Source organism: Parathielavia appendiculata (assembly GCF_033297405.1).
Source record: "Parathielavia appendiculata strain CBS 731.68 unplaced genomic scaffold N657scaffold_35, whole genome shotgun sequence".
In the NCBI taxonomy this organism is placed as follows: Eukaryota; Fungi; Ascomycota; class Sordariomycetes; order Sordariales; family Chaetomiaceae; genus Parathielavia; species Parathielavia appendiculata.
In genome coordinates this window covers 69179-84310 of record NW_026944254.1, presented here as the reverse complement: position 1 = coordinate 84310, position 15132 = coordinate 69179, and the positions used below count along the sequence as shown (strand labels likewise).

Below are 15132 nucleotides of genomic sequence, written 5' to 3'. Positions count from 1 at the left end.
TGTTGGATTTGGCAGGTGGTCAGAGAGGGCAGTTCAGGGGTGACTAATGGCTTGGCACCAGGATTCTCAGGATCAGGAGAGGCAGGGAACTTCTGGAAGAACACAGACAGGAACATCATCATCAATTGAGTGGTTGCCCATCCTTTTGGTACCCAATTACTACGGTGCGGCACATTCGTGGCTGTTGGCTTTCCAACAAATCCGTCTACTCCAGTACTGACTCTGTAGTTACCGCTGAGGAATAGATATAGGCAATTGATATACGGGCAGGGCACAATTGATACACGGGCAGGGCGTTATCCGGGCAGGGCAATGCGGAAGCTCCTATTGGCTCAAAATTTCCTGTTAAGCAGGGTCTTTCACTGTCAAAATTCTGCCGCATCCTCTCCAGATTTCCAGCTGGCAATGGTCTGCCCAACCCCAACTGACGTCAAAGCATCCCCTTTTGTCTTCGCCTGCGTATCAATCGCATAATGGCTCGCTTCTCCAACAGCTCCCGAAAGCGATCCCGATCTGGACACGATATCGCCGACCTAGATGAAGCGCAATCCCAAACCAAGAAGCGACTCCGACGCGATACCTCCGATGCGCGCGAGCGGACCAGGCCCCTTCAAGCAGTAGCTTAGGGCCTGACCCTGAGGAATGGTACGGCTATGGCGACGACAATGCTTTGTACAATCTCTTCGCGACCAATCCTCCGGCACATTTCACAACAATACCACGACCCCATGAATCCCAAGGGTTGGACGAGCCCTGGTGGGAACTGCGCAACGACTCTGAGATATTTCTCTCCCTCGATTTCCCGACCCCCGCGAGACCGATGCACCGGGTCCGGCAAGCCTTGCCAGGCCCGATTCTGAGCGAACGAATACAAGCACAACGAGATGCGAAGGAGCAAGAGAAGAAACGAAGGATGCAGTTGAGAGGCCTTGATACCGGATTCCGTAGCGCTCTCGAAGTCCACAGGGAAGAGGATATAGAGTCCTATGCAACTCATCCCGTGTTGCCATACGATCCTATCGAAGTTGGAAGGTAATGTTCCACTGGCAAAATGGGACGTCCACCCGAGATGGCACTTACGGCAACCGACATCTACCGACCCTTATCGTCGCATCCTCGACCCCAAGATTGCCACATCGCTTCGTGGTAAGGCCAAAGAACGTTATCACGGGATTGATAGGCAGTCTTGGGTATGGTGTTGAACTGCAATAGTTGCGCAAGGAACCAGAACTGTGGGCTGTGCGCAGCTACGGGAAAACCCTGCAGGGCAGAGCTACGCACAGACCATCTCCCTACATAACGCAGCCCTAACCCTGTCACGGGACTATCCCGTGACAAACGTTGCCCAGCCGGTCCCTCCCCACCTAGCCATCGACCGGGTGAGCGTACAGAGCCAGAACGGACAAGAGGATGCGCGCCTAGGGGCTAGTCTGCCAGATGGGAGTCAGCCACGGCGCGGCAGGGGCCGGCCTCGCGGGAGCAAGGATAAGTCAACGCTAGCTCGGCTGAAAGCACAGGCGACGGTCCAAACGGAAAGCGGCCGGTCTCTACCGACTCGTGGGGGGGCAGGCGGCGGCCAGAATACAGCACTTGGGCCAGGTAAGGCAGTAGGCGTACGCGCCAGTGGTCCGAAGGTCCAACCCAGCGTACGGAGACGGATATCTCAATGGGAACTCGTGCAGAGCAGCAGTGACAAAGAGGTCTTGCATAATACGAGATCTACTCGACGTGGAGGGCGTGTATGATATTAACTAGCTAGTTGTTTCGGAGAACCCTTTGAAATCTGGAAGGCTGTCACGAATTAACCAACGAAATGCCGCAGAAAGGACGGTCATGCGAGCGTGGGACGCGGGCGTCCCGGACCAATCACTGAGGCGTTCTGGGTGCTCTCCGGAAAAGCACACGGAGCAGGGTGCAGTGATCTGGGTGCTCCTTGTGAGAGCATACTGAGCACGTGGATGCTCTGTAGGATCCGTGACAGAGCGGGCAGAGCATCGGGACGAGGAAGCTTGTATTTAAGTTCACGCTCTCTACGCCTGCGGGTACTTACGATAGCTTCCTCAGTAAGCAATGCAAGCAGTTGTCTCGACTACTGTGTGAACACTTGCTTGTGCGTTTGTTGTGAACCCTTTGGCTTCACTAGATCTTCACCCCGACCCCAGTGATACCTTCAGGAGTCCCTTTCAGAAGTAGGGGCTTGTCGATTTGTCACAAAGGCAGAGGAAATGGTGTTAGTGTTAGTGACTTGGCCTTCACCGCTTTGAGTGGGGAGATGGTAGCAGCTGTCGAAAATTTTGAGCCAATAGGAGCTTCCGCATTGCCCTGCCCGGATAACGCCCTGCCCGTGTATCAATTGTGCCCTGCCCGTATATCAATTGCCTAGATATAATTCGAGGTAAGGGGTTAATTGCCCATATGGAAAATATTGCCTTTGGAAAAGGAACAATCAGAATTCGGACTGAATAAAGCGATCCACATCTTAAGGAGACTCAGCACAGATGTTCGGTAAGTGACGAATGTGCCTCAGAAACATAAGAGATGACAGCACTATGAGGGGTCCGTGGGAAGTGAAGATGGTCGTATACTAGCTGCCAGCACAGTCAATGAACCTTCATCTCCGCCTCAGATTCCGACCCGATGAGGGCTGGATAACTCAAGGCGGAAAGTGCCATGTATCGTGTTCTGTGCTCAACTTCCTTGAAACTCGCCAGGTTCGCCAGAGCACCATATCCAGGTTCCGAGCGGTGCAGGCTGTTTCAAGCTTCTCTACCTTCGGGATCCAAGGCCACGCCATACCAAAAGCAGATTAGGATGTGTAAAGTTCGACAGCATCAAAGATCTGTATGCCAGACAAGAACCATCAGCCAACCGTCATGAGGCTATACAAGTGGAAGAGCGGCTTACGAAGTTGGGGCTCAGGAACGTCGTGCCAGAGCTGCCAGAGATGGAGCTGATGGTGATGGTGTTCGTGCCAGCCACGAGCGTGCCCGCCGGTATGCTGACGGTGTACACCTCACCGTGCCCGCGGTATGCGCCTCGCGTAACACCGCGGCTGTCGATCTTTGTGGGCGCCGAGGGCGCGGGCCCCGTCCAGCTGTTAACTTTTACCTGTGGGCGGCTGCTCGCGAAGCTCAACGTGGTAGCGATGCGCAGAGTGGCTGCCCCTGGGGCGCTGGCCAGGTTGAATTTTATCGTCACGGGGTTGTTGACTGCCTGAAAGACGGCCATGGGGAAGTCGGAGAGCTGCGAGCTGCCCACCGTGTACGTCAGGGGGCCCCAGCTCGCCATGCGGCTGTCGCTTGGGTGCATCCGGAGGAACTTGTCGGCGTTGCGGAACCCTGTCGGCTGGCCGTCATACTCGCCAATCTGGAAGAGCGTCTTGCGGGTTGTATTGAAGGTGCCGGCGATGTTCTGGGTCGTAGTTTTGCCAGCCGATACGGTTACCGTATTCGTTGCGATCTTGAACTCGGTCTCTGTTTTACCATGTCAGTTATCGAATACTAATCGGGCTGTGTCGGGTGTAATTCGGAGCAAAAGTTGCAGTTTCGGGAGCAAACAAAGCTCCGAGGCAGTCGAAAAGGGGTATGAACAATTTGGGAATTGACGTACGATACAGCACCATGGTGTACGTGCCCGGCTTCATCAAGGGCGACGTGAAGGCTCCGCTGGAAGACGTCTTGGCCCAGTACTGTGCCGCGCTGTTGTACCAGTGGACCACGCCCTGCATGCCGCTCTGCACGCCTGTCGCCGTCCCCTTCACGGTTCCACGGCCGGATGCGGGAACGTAGCCCGTAACCGAGACTTCTCCAAACCACGAAACATCGAGGTCTTTGACGCTCGGAATCCCTGAGCGTGAGAACTGCATGGCATAAGGCCCGTGGAGCCCCATGCGGTACGCCTCGGTCTGCACATGGCCGCTGTTCATATAGTTGTACAGGTTGGTGGAGTCCCCGGCATTGTTGGAGTCAATGTCGCGGAAAAAGGGACCTCCCGACGAGGACTCCTGTTGGGGAGTCATGATGCAGACATGGATCAGGTCGCTGCCCCCATAGACGCAGTGCGAATCCTCGTCGATGAACCGGGTCGATGAATAGAACTTGGACCTTGTCTGTCCGTTGACGACAAAGACGTCGGAGCCCTCGACGGTCGATGTGGCGCCGGCCGTGTTCGAGACCACTCCGTAGGGGTATTCGTTGGGCAGCTTGTCGGGCAGGAGACGGGCAATGAAGCGCAGCTCACCCACCGACGGCTGGGCGGTGATGTAGGTGGCCATGTAGATGATGCTTTCGCCTTCGCGGATCACCATGTAGTGCGTCAGGGTCGATGTCACACATGTGACCTTGATGTATCGAGACGAGCCGCTGATCTGGCTGATGGACACGGTGGCAGTGCCGAGTCCGGAGCTGATGTGACTGCCCTTGCCTCCGTACTGGAACTCGGTGCCGCGAAACTTGATAGAGTTGATGTCGCAGCTGGACTTGCTCACCGAAATCACCAGCGCGTTGGAGGAGCCGGCGTCAACGACATAGTTATTGCCGGACGACGTGTAGCCGAAGGCACCGAAGACGCCCGGGGCGAAAAAGGAGGCGGACAAAAGAAACAAACGAACGACGAACAGGAGCTCCATGTTGAGCACTTTGCCAGGTTCGCGCCTGGGACTTAGAATGAAAGATTTCTTTTAGACAGACAACATCGCACCCATTGCTCGACGACCCATTGCAGGCATAAGTAGTGCGGCGAGAACATGGTAAATGCCATGTCCTCCTAGAAATCTCGGTTGCCCTGTTCAGGGAGCGGGTGGGTGCTGCCGCACTAATCACAGCCGATGAAGCGATTGGCGGAACTGGATCTGGGGTTGGAGATAGCAGTTCACGGAACCTCTCGACGTAGCATCTAATGGGGTAGTTCCAACCATCGGAGGCTCCTGGTGTGTTTTGGACATGCCAAGACGGTGGATCTGCCGCCGCCAAGAATCCGGCCTAGTCCGGCGCCGAAACCGAAGAAGAACAAGCTCCGAAAGGGTGTCATTGAGGGCATCGCTTAGCACCCAGGCAGCAGGGTCAAGGCATGCCCCCTTCTTTGGTCCTGAAATGAACAGGACTCAGAAGCTTACGTACCCATCTCTTCAGCAAAACCAACAACCAGATGGAGCTGTGAGTGAATAAGTCGCCCTTGGAGTTGTTTCAAGCTTCCCAGAGGCCCAATTTTGTGAACCGCATCACGGCTTGGAAACTTCCACCGGGCTTAGCAAAGGATGCCAGCAACGCATTTCTGGGCACGGACTGCGACGACTGAAGCGTGGTGGAGAAAAGCCTAAGGACGCTTTTTGATCCTGAACATTCCTGGTACTTGTTGGATCGACGATGGCTGATAGGTGGCTGCTGCTGTTGAGAGCCCAAGTCGAAAGCGTTAGTTAAAACCAGGAAGAGGAAGCCGACGAGAAGCACTCAGAAGTTCCGGCAAACGCTCGTGTTGCAGATCAGGTTCCTCGCGCACTGATCGATCGCCACGGCTGAGCGCCCTGGCTACACTTCAACTTTCTCGTCGTCCTCCTCATCCCCACTCAGCGAACTCCTCTCTTTTTCCCCGACCATTCACAACAACATTGGTTCCCGTCCTTCACGTTAGTTTTGGCTGCGCATCATGAGTGCAAAGCGAACACTGAGAGATCCAAACTCCGGAAGGGAATATGTCAAAGCTCGCTGGAATTGTGTCCGCCGCCGCCCAAACGAATCACCCGACCCAACCGTAGCACCATGAGAATCCGTAGGGAATCGGCGCAGCCTCAGCGCCGTGTAGAATTTTGTGGAGAGCAAGATCGCGATACCGTTCTACCGAACGCCCATCCTTGATATTTCCCACCCTTCCGTCGCCGCAGCTTACGGCGAATATCTGGCCAAATTGGCCGATATGGCAGCTGAATGCTGTGCCACTTTCCCCTCAACACCTAACCTTCGAAACACCGGTCCTCTATCTAAGGCGGCGGGCCTCGCGCTCGGACTCAAGAAGAACCAGGATGTCGTCCTCGCGGACTGGACAGGATGCAGCATTAGTCACTGGGCGGCTCTGTCGAAGAAGAAAGCTGCCCGGGGCCTGGTGGGGGGGGGGGGGGGGGGATGGTTTGGCGACATACCAGGGCCCTTGACGTTCCTGATGATGGAACGAGTGGTATCGTCCATGAACTCGACGCGGACCTGGGTGACGCCACCACGAGAGCCTGAGACCGATAAATATCAGCATTTGCGCCGTTCACGAAGGGGAGAAATCGTGGTTTGAAGTGTACCGGTACGGCCGAGGACTCGGGTAACCTTGACGAGCTTGACGGGAGCCTTCGAGGAATCCATTTTCGCGACTGATCGACTTCTGTGGTGAGCGGGAAGATCGGTCGTCGAATCGGTGATGAAGAGGCGTTGTGGTATTGCGAAATTTCACCAGATTCAATTGTGCGGAGCCAAAATCGCAGGGCTGACAGGAAATTCTTATTTTCCGGTCCGTGCATGGGCCCCTGCCGGCTAGTGTGGGGTCGCTGGGGGCGAGGCCGCGAGACCTCCAGCTCCAACGCGGGTGCATGGATCTTGGCCATCGATTGCTCCAACGACTTACACGTCTGAACGGCATTTCCTCCTTTGGACATGATGGACTGTTCTACCCCAATTAGCAATTCCGGACACGCTAGCAGGGTCTCCGACTCAACCCGTAAAGTGTTCGCTCACTACATGGTATAGTACAAGCCTCTTGGATGCCATCGGCACTAAGAGTCGTGTCACAGCTAAATATTTGTTCAATGTGCAGGTTGGCCTTGCGTGCCAGCAGACGCGTGAGAAATGGGCTCGCGATATCAAAACCGCCAAGCTCGCCGGCATTGACGGGTTTGCTCTGAACATTGGTCCTTCAGATCATTGGACGGAGACACAAATCTATTACGCTTACAAAGAAGCCGAAGAAGTTCATGGATTCTCGGTTTTCATCTCATTTGAGTAGGCACAGCATCTAGGTAACCGTTTGGTACTTTGCTGCCGTAGGCTGACCAACGCCGGGGTAGCATGGCAGCCGGATATTGGGGAATTTCCCAGGCAGTTGAGCTGATTAACCGTTACAAAGATTCACCTGCACAGATGAGGGTGGACGGGATGCCGCTTGTGTCGACGTTTGAAGGCCCCAATTGGGTGGACAACTGGCCCACGATTCGTGATCAGACGGGCGGTATCTGCCTCATCCCGGACTGGTCAAGCCTTGGACCACATGGAGTCGGTCACAGACTGGATCTGATTGACGGTGCTTGTATGTTGAACACATTGGTGCTAACCGAACCGGCCTGAAGACAGCACACTGCTGACTAGACAAACACAGTCTCCTGGGATGCTTGGCCCAAGGCCGGACAGACTAAGATGACTACAGTTGAAGACCTTCTCTACAGGGAGAACCTCTGCGGAAAGAAGTACATGATGGGCGTCAGTCCGTGGTTTTATACAAGTGGGTGTGCACCGCATCTTCAAGTGGTGTCAATGGCGGTTGTCAGCGCGAACTGACCAGGGTCCAGATCTGCCACGATGGAATAAAAACTGGTATTGCTCCAGCGAGTCCCTATGGTACGATCGCTGGCAGCAGGTTTTGGAAGTCATGCCGGATTTCGTCCAAATCATCACTTGTACGTTGCTGCCCGAACGTCGACCCCGTCCACCCATCCAAATGTTGATGCCGAAAAGGGAATGATTTTGGAGAATCAAGCTACATATGTGACGCCTCTCCGCCGCAGGTGGTGAGCGGAGCAGAGAAATACGTTGCCGGCCACTGCCACGCCGCTTTCAGGGCTGTTTTGCCCTATTTGATCGCCGCGTACAAGGCTGCGCCTGTTGAGGTTGACTGGCATGGCCAAGACACAGCCATCGCCTGGTACCGCACTGCCCCGGTCCGGGCTCAGAGATATAATGGTGAGCTTCCGCTGGTTCAAAAGCCTATGTGATTTATAGCGTCGAGACTGAACCTGTTGCAGGTACGGTATGGGGCCCCGGCGGCACGGTCTCGGCCGCACATGGTGCCCGAGACGTGATATCCGTGATGGCCGTAACCAGATCTTTGGCGCGTATCAACATCGCAATTGGGACTTCCCGCCGGATGACATTCGAGACTGACAGTCGAAGCCGCGTGTCGTATTTTGAGTTGCCGTTTGACAGCCTCACCACCGGCACTGTAACGCTTACCCTGAACGGGAAAACCGCTGTCGGGCCTGAAATTAAGGGTACCTGTGAGGGTGGGAATGTAAGTGCGACGCACACGCGACACGCATATCAAACCTCGTCTTGATCGCCATTGCTGAATCCGTCTCGATTCTAGGCTTCCCTGAATGCTGTCTCCATTCATGTATAGGCGCTTCAAGGATTCTGGCTACTCCCCGTCGTTTATCATGAAAGCCCCGAGGACAAGGACGTGGTAGTTGCTGCAAGCTTCCTGCATATATGACTTGGCGGGTTCATAATGAAACTATCCCGAAAACAAGGGCGCCGTTATCCTCAAAATTATGGAATGGGAAATTGGACAATGACGAGGAGCAGAATGAGGTGTGGTGTGCGTCCCTTGGCTTTGGATCGGCTAAAATCGGCGATCCATTCCCGCCACTAAATCCAGCCATGTGCGCTTTGGTCTTGGCCCGCTTCTTCCGCGCCGCCCGTCGACGTCACAGGGTTTCCGCAGCGGGCTGCCAACTCGGCCGTCGATGTCGCGAAAAGCGCACCCCTCCCCCCCCCCCCCCTTTTAGACATAATCATGTCACACGCGGCTGACCGAGTGTACCTCGATAACATAATTCAGTTGCCAGGACTATGAGAATGCTTTTATTAGCCAATTCAATACCAATCCCTCAAATCCCCTCCGAAGAGCCGCGACGACATGAGGCCGGCTCCCACCCTTCTAGGTCGGCTCTTCTTCCGCACAAGACCGTCATTCTGCCGTGGCTCTCCCCGTGAAACCCTTAGGGGCACTTTCCGGCCTGTTCGAACAAGAAACGACAACGTCCTATTTTACACTGGGCTTCGATCGCGACCGCGATCATGGAGCAAATACCGCCGAGTCGGCCCGCAGACCCTGATGGCCGCCGCCGGTGGCGGGCTGGCTGCCAGTGCTGCCGCCTTCATCGAAATCTCCGAGAACGGCAACGGCAGTGATAGCCCCGACGATACAAGCGAGTTGCGTATGCTCGAGGTCTCTCGGGCCGAGATTCGCAAGGGACCGCGCGAAAACGACGACACTTTCACCTGGCTACGGCGCCAAGCCGTCCTGTTCCTGGATGTTTATATATGGGAACCCATATGCACCGGCGCTCGCTTGTTGCACCTCGTCGTCGTTTTTGTCCCCGTGATTCTGACGGTGCCGGCGATATGGATTGGGAGCCGTGTGCCAGAGCGCGACAATGAGCGCACAGGAACCCTCTGGTGGTACGGCTTCCTAGTCCAGGCTATGGAGTGGGCAGGCCCAGCATTTATCAAGGTAAGGCAACCTTAATACTAATTCAGGGTATGGCAACTGACATCTGGATTCCGCTAGCTTGGTCAATGGGCCGCCTCAAGGTCCGATATCTTTCCCAGTGAACTGTGCGACATCATGTCGAAGCTCCATGCTAATGCCCCGGCCCACTCGTTCCATGCGACTAAGCGGATTGTCCAGGAGGCCTTCGGCGGGCGTGATTTTGCCGATATCTTCGACGAGTTTGACGAAAAGCCGATTGGTGTTGGGGCGATTGCCCAGGTTTACAAGGCGAAGCTCAAGCCCGATCTCGCCCTCTCCGGAGACGTTGACGTCCCCAAGGATCCTTCCGACCTACGGCACAAAGTCCGCCACAACGTCGGGACCGTGCTCAAGAGCAGTCCAAAGCACGTTCCCTCGTCGTATGTTGCTGTCAAAGTTCTGCATCCCCGCGTTGAACGGATTGTGCGACGCGACCTTCGCATCATGCATTTCTTTGCCTCGGTACTCAACGCAATACCCACTATGGAATGGCTCTCGCTGCCGGACGAAGTCGAACAGTTTGGGCAAATGATGAAGCTGCAGCTAGACCTGCGCATCGAGGCGGCAAATCTGACTAGGTTCCGGGCAAATTTCAAGGACAGAACTACCGCATGGTTCCCCTTCCCCTATACCGACTTTTGCACGCGAAATATCCTGGTCGAAGAGTTTGCACATGGCATTCCCTTGGCCGACTTCATGGCAAACGGGGGCGGCGTGTTTCAGCACGATATCGCCTCCGAGGGCCTCGACGCCTTTCTGCGCATGCTCCTGCTTGACAATTTTGTCCATGCTGACCTCCACCCCGGAAATATCATGGTGCGGTTCTACGAGACGGAGCGACCTAGTCTGCCGTGGCGTCACACGTACGAGCATAATCCCGCCATGGCGCAGCAGACGGACGTGACGGAGCAGATCCTGTCGCGGCTACGCCCGCATCGCCACAATAAGGAGCTCTGGGACGCCGAGTTGGCCAAGATCGACCGCGAGGGCTTCCGGCCACAGCTTGTTTTCATCGACGCCGGCCTCGTGACGGAACTCAATGCCACCAACCGGCGCAACTTTCTCGATCTCTTCCGCGCGGTCGCCGAGTTTGATGGTTACAAGGCTGGCCATTTGATGTGTGAGCGGTGCCGGCATCCCGAGGCCGTCTTGGACAAGGAGGTTTTTGCCCTCAAGATGCAGCACCTGGTGCTCGGCGTGAAGAGCCGGACGCTCGCGCTCGGTAATGTCAAGATTGGTGACGTCTTGCAGCAGGTCTTGGGCATGGTCCGGCAACATCATGTCCGCCTCGAAGGGGACTTTGTCAATGTCGTCATCAGCATCCTGCTGCTTGAGGGCATCGGCCGCAGTCTAAATCCTGATGTGGATCTCCTGAGTAGCTCGCTCCCGATTCTGAGGCAACTCGGCGCGCAAAGCGGAAAGGACTTGGTCAAGGAGGGCGACTTTTCCATGTTGATGGTCTGGGTGGGCCTCGAGACAAGGAGGTTCATGCAGGCTAGTATTGAGGACGTAAGTTGTCTCTGCTTGTTTCCCCCTGTTCTAGAGCAATGTACTAAATTTGTGTGAACAGGTTGAGAGATGCGTCCGATACGATCTCCTCTCTCCCAATGTATGATTGGGCGGCTCGCTGGGGCGCACTTCAGCGCAATGAGTTGGATAGGGTGACACTCCCGCTTGGATGGCAAACCTCATGGTCCCCGTCGTGTCCCTGCTGAAGGGAAGGTTTATGATATCCGCGAGCGGTGGTTTTGTGCTTTTTCAACGTAAAATACAGACAGTATCAACACCAAGCCGTAGCTGTTTGTTTAAGCTTAGAAGACGAACATTCGTCGTCCCTGTGATGATGGTTTCTAGTCGAACCTAGAACCCATGTCCTTCTTGCCTTGAGTGGTTGTGGGGCGCTCGGCTTGGCACCCGTGCACTCGTGTCGACTCCCGATCAAGTCTTTTTTGCTTATCGCCATATTTTCGCAGCCCTCCAAATCAAGTCGACGTCTTATTGCGAATGTAGTGCCATACCAGGCTGACCAGTTGACGCTATATTCAATCGAATCTTGATCCCATACCTCGGACACGACAATTCGTCGCCATGGGCTGGTTTTGGGCCGACGGCAATACCAGTACTCGGGCTGCCCCTCCAGCGGACTCGAAGCACAAACATGTTTCTGGAGCGGGCGCCCCTCCTGTAAGTTGCCCGCCGCGTGTGATTTTTCTGGGTACAAAGTCCTGATCTCGTCTTTAGCCCGGATGCCCCATGCACAAGGGTACCGCTGATGCCCTGACTTCTCACGGCGCATCCTCAAACCCAGCAGCCGCAACCTGCCCCGTTCCTCACGGCAATCCGACCACGAATGAGAAGCTATCATCCTGCCTCGTCCCACACAACAGCCAAAGCGCATCGCCAACAGAGCAGCGACAGGAGTCGTCCGTCTTCTCCAAACTCAACCCCCTCAACTACATGTTCCAGTCAATCCCGCAGGACCGGGCCCCGAATCAAACATACGCGCTTCCGACAAGTCGAGACGAGTCTTCCATCCCAAGGGGCAGCGGCGACGGCAACTGGGAGTACCCTTCGCCGCAGCAAATGTACAATGCATTACTCCGCAAGGGCTACACCGACACGGACATCACGGCTGTGGAGAGCATGGTTGCCGTCCACAACTTTTTGAACGAGGGCGCCTGGGGCGAGATTGTCGAATGGGAGCGCAGGTTCGGCAAGGGTCTCTGCCGGGGCTGGGAGGTCAGCAAGCGCGGGGAGGAGAACGCGCCGTTGGAGCTGCGACGGCTCGAAGCGCAGGAGGGCGGGCAGCAGCCGCAGCCCACCCTGATCAGGTTTCAGGGGAGGCCCAATGATATGACGCCCAAGGCGGCGATGTTGCAGATGCTAGGGAGGATATATCCATCCAAGTTTGGGTAAGTCTGGACCAGGCGCAGCCAGTTTTTCGTTTGCGTGTAACTGACAACGCTTCGGCGTGTTTGTAGCACCGAGCCGCCTTTCGACCGCCACGACTGGTATGTGTCGCGCAAGGTTGGCGACGGCGAGAGCAAGGAGGTCCGATACGTCATTGACTTCTACTCGGCACCACCCGAGCCCACCGGTGAACCCGTCTTCTACCTTGACGTTCGGCCTGCCATTGACACACCGACCCGGGCCGTGGAGCGCTTGATGCGATGGGGCGGAGATATCTGGTGGAGGGCCTCGGGGGCCGAAGTACGCGAGGCCAGCCGCCAGAATCAGCAGGGTTGAGATAGCGCATGTCCGAAAATCGACCGACAGGGGAGCCCTCGAGGGTCAAATGGCATTTGATGAACGGCGTCATGAATGGTGTGTTGTCTGGGATTCCTGGTTTAGGTTCAACGTGCATGTGTTCTTACTCTCTCTCCTCATGGCGGCTTTTTACCCTGTACGATAGTCGGGCCAGGTCACCCTCTTATCGATGATCGACCTTCAGGCATGGCACCTTTTATGAATGTACAAGTACCCTTAATTATATTGTATACCTACAAGACAGTCCAGTGGTCCTCAACGGTTCGGGATTAGCGTGGCTTGGCACTGCGACCTGCATGTGGAAGGGGCCATCGCCAAAGGGGGGGGTCTCAAGTTCACCTCCGCCCGCCCGACCACCTCACAAGGTTACCCCTCATGTTGTGTTGCCTTGACGGACACGATTGGTATGCTGATCAAGAGCACTACAAATCATTCACTGACGGCACACCGAGTAACATGCTCGGCAACCAGAAATCGAACGCGGCCACAAGCACCCAACCGGAACTTCCGGCTGAGGACGCTTCCGCAACAACTGAGTTGCCGGTTCAGGATGACGGTTCTGTGTCGACCACAGGGCTCACCAACTTCTCTGTTGATCTGAGCGTATGTGTAGCCCATATTTCTTTGCATCGTGGGACAGTCTGACAACACCAGGTCGACTACGAGCGTGAGGGTGGTCCGAAAGTTGCTTTGGACTCGGTGGTGTAAGTCCTCCGACACGACATGCTTACCTTCCCAAGTCAGGAATTCACTAAGAACACCTCTGATGAATTAGGTCACCGTCGAACGTCTCTGCGGCCTCCAGTCTGTACGAGTTTGTGCAGGAGCATGGACGAACCTTTCACAAATACAAGGAAGGGAGTGAGTTCACCTGCCACGAGTGTTACTACTCATTCAAGTGTGCTGCGGTCTGCATGACTGACCGGCCGGCAGAATACTTTCTTCCGAATGACCAAGTAAGAGATGACCTCAACCGTGACAGCTCTCCGCGACCCCTAGGATTGACCAATGGATGAACGTAGCGGGAGCAAAACCGTTTAGGTATGTCCGTGACTATCCTTTGCGTTCTTTGCCTTTGCCCATGCTGACTACTTTTAGACCTGCAGCACAGCATATCGAAGTTCCTGCTCAAGGGAAAGCTTGGGCTGGCACCGATTGAGAAGCCTGGCCGTGTTCTCGATCTGGGAACCGGCACGGGCATCTGGGCAATCGAGTTTGGTAAGCAATTTCCTGTCGTTCTCTCGCTCAGCGTCCCCGAATCACCACTCAGTTCTCCCCCTGTCTTTCAACCCTGTTGGTGGTGGTCCTAACCTTGATCTTGCCAAGCCGAGGAGAACCCAGAATCCGAGGTACTGGGTACTGACCTGAGCCCCATCCAACCGGCCTACCTGCCGCCCAATTGCCGTTTCGAGATAGACGATGTCGACGACGACTGGGCCTACAGCCACAGATTTGACTACATCCATGGCCGCTATCTGCTCCCATTCATCAAGAAGGATTGGAATCATTACTTCAAGACCATCTACGACAACCTGAACCCCGGCGGATGGGCCGAATGTCAGGAAACCATCATCTATTTCCAGTCGATTGACGGATCTCATGAAGGCACCGCTCTGCAGCGCTGGAATACCCTCCTGCTCCAGGCCATCCAGCGGATGGGCCGCAGCGCCACCGAGGCCCTGCGCTGCAAGACCTACCTGGCCGAGGCCGGATTTGCCAATTTGGGTGAGAAGAAGTTTGCGGTGCCCATGAACCCGTGGGCGAAGGGCAAGGAGCAGAAGGCGATTGGCTCCATGCAAATGCAGAACAATCTCGAGGGCATCGACGGCATCACCATGACTGTATTCACTCGCGCTCTTGGGTGGGTACCAGCCGATGTCGAGAAGCTGCTCGTTGACGTGAAGAACGACTTGCAAGATCGAAGTATCCATGCCTATATTACCGTGTCAGTGAACCATGGCATATCCAGGCAATCCTGCGCCCGCTAATTGAGAGCACAGGATCGTCGCATGGGGACAAAGGCCCGGTTAGAGCCTGGTTGGAGAGCAATGACTTGTTATGTGATGTTTGTAAGGAGCTGGGGTTTTGGTGGTGCTGCTCCTTGACGGAATCATTTGCTGAACCTCCGAGTATATGTTCGTCTTGTACATCGACAACTCTGCTGGAGCTTTGATTTGGAACCAAGAGCCTGGTAAACAAGCGGTAGAATCTGCTCCAGCGTTCCGCTTTCCTTGGACGGGCTTGGTGCTTCTGCTCGAGCAACCAGCGAGTTTGATGGAGGAGACAAGAGACGAGAAAAGTACGTGGAGCGGGCGCAATCAGGTACACACGATGAGGCCCATTGGTTCCTAGGCAGGCTTGAAG

The 15132-nt window shown here is 55.4% G+C and overlaps 7 protein-coding genes across 7 annotated transcripts; 5 read left to right on the top strand and 2 right to left on the bottom strand.

Moving 5' to 3' along the window:
• Positions 1–1035: 1035 nt before the first annotated feature.
• On the top strand, positions 1036–1950 carry N657DRAFT_637689 (uncharacterized protein; the record flags this gene model as incomplete). Its single annotated transcript, XM_062791529.1, has 3 exons — positions 1036–1146; positions 1248–1599; positions 1823–1950. 3 exons carry the CDS (start codon positions 1036–1038, stop codon positions 1948–1950), a joined length of 591 nt encoding a protein of 196 aa, XP_062642685.1.
• An 856-nt stretch (positions 1951–2806) lies between these two features.
• On the bottom strand, positions 2807–4627 carry N657DRAFT_684861 (polysaccharide lyase family 4 protein; the record flags this gene model as incomplete). Its single annotated transcript, XM_062796723.1, has 3 exons — positions 2807–2839; positions 2905–3473; positions 3610–4627. 3 exons carry the CDS (start codon positions 4625–4627, stop codon positions 2807–2809), a joined length of 1620 nt encoding a protein of 539 aa, XP_062642684.1.
• A 1349-nt stretch (positions 4628–5976) lies between these two features.
• Positions 5977–6344, bottom strand: N657DRAFT_556949 (ribosomal protein S28e; the record flags this gene model as incomplete). Its single annotated transcript, XM_062787952.1, has 3 exons — positions 5977–6032; positions 6134–6217; positions 6284–6344. Coding segments are annotated over 3 exons (201 nt in total), but the record flags the coding sequence as incomplete, so codon positions are not given.
• A 205-nt stretch (positions 6345–6549) lies between these two features.
• On the top strand, positions 6550–8693 carry N657DRAFT_627691 (glycoside hydrolase family 71 protein). The gene is made up of 7 exons (XM_062790826.1): positions 6550–6719; positions 6793–6977; positions 7043–7281; positions 7351–7473; positions 7541–7648; positions 7707–7931; positions 7994–8693. The coding sequence occupies exons 1-7, from the start codon at positions 6633–6635 to the stop codon at positions 8302–8304; spliced, it is 1278 nt and encodes a 425-aa protein (XP_062642682.1). The 5' UTR covers positions 6550–6632; the 3' UTR covers positions 8305–8693.
• Positions 8694–9084: 391 nt separating this feature from the next.
• On the top strand, positions 9085–11116 carry N657DRAFT_582741 (ABC1-domain-containing protein; the record flags this gene model as incomplete). The annotated part of the gene is made up of 3 exons (XM_062789633.1): positions 9085–9483; positions 9541–11010; positions 11072–11116. The coding sequence occupies 3 exons, from the start codon at positions 9085–9087 to the stop codon at positions 11114–11116; spliced, it is 1914 nt and encodes a 637-aa protein (XP_062642681.1).
• Positions 11117–11632: 516 nt separating this feature from the next.
• On the top strand, positions 11633–12587 carry N657DRAFT_650783 (cytochrome c and c1 heme-lyase). The gene is made up of 2 exons (XM_062794021.1): positions 11633–11685; positions 11743–12587. Exon 2 carries the CDS (start codon positions 11755–11757, stop codon positions 12415–12417), a length of 663 nt encoding a protein of 220 aa, XP_062642680.1. The 5' UTR covers positions 11633–11685; positions 11743–11754; the 3' UTR covers positions 12418–12587.
• A 637-nt stretch (positions 12588–13224) lies between these two features.
• N657DRAFT_659324 (S-adenosyl-L-methionine-dependent methyltransferase) lies at positions 13225–14756 on the top strand (the record flags this gene model as incomplete). Its single annotated transcript, XM_062794971.1, has 5 exons — positions 13225–13331; positions 13544–13629; positions 13702–13724; positions 13875–13986; positions 14095–14756. 5 exons carry the CDS (start codon positions 13225–13227, stop codon positions 14754–14756), a joined length of 990 nt encoding a protein of 329 aa, XP_062642679.1.
• Positions 14757–15132: the final 376 nt, after the last annotated feature.

Excerpts from the sequence above, each read along its gene's own strand:
- N657DRAFT_627691 (XM_062790826.1), top strand. The coding sequence starts at position 6,633 with ATGATGGACTGTTCTACCCCAATTAGCAATTCCGGACACGCTAGCAGG. Across the intron at positions 6,978-7,042 it reads TCGGTTTTCATCTCATTTGA|CATGGCAGCCGGATATTGGG; the intron begins GTAGGCACAGCA and ends ACGCCGGGGTAG. Across the intron at positions 7,649-7,706 it reads TTTCGTCCAAATCATCACTT|GGAATGATTTTGGAGAATCA; the intron begins GTACGTTGCTGC and ends GATGCCGAAAAG.
- N657DRAFT_650783 (XM_062794021.1), top strand. The coding sequence starts at position 11,755 with ATGCACAAGGGTACCGCTGATGCCCTGACTTCTCACGGCGCATCCTCA.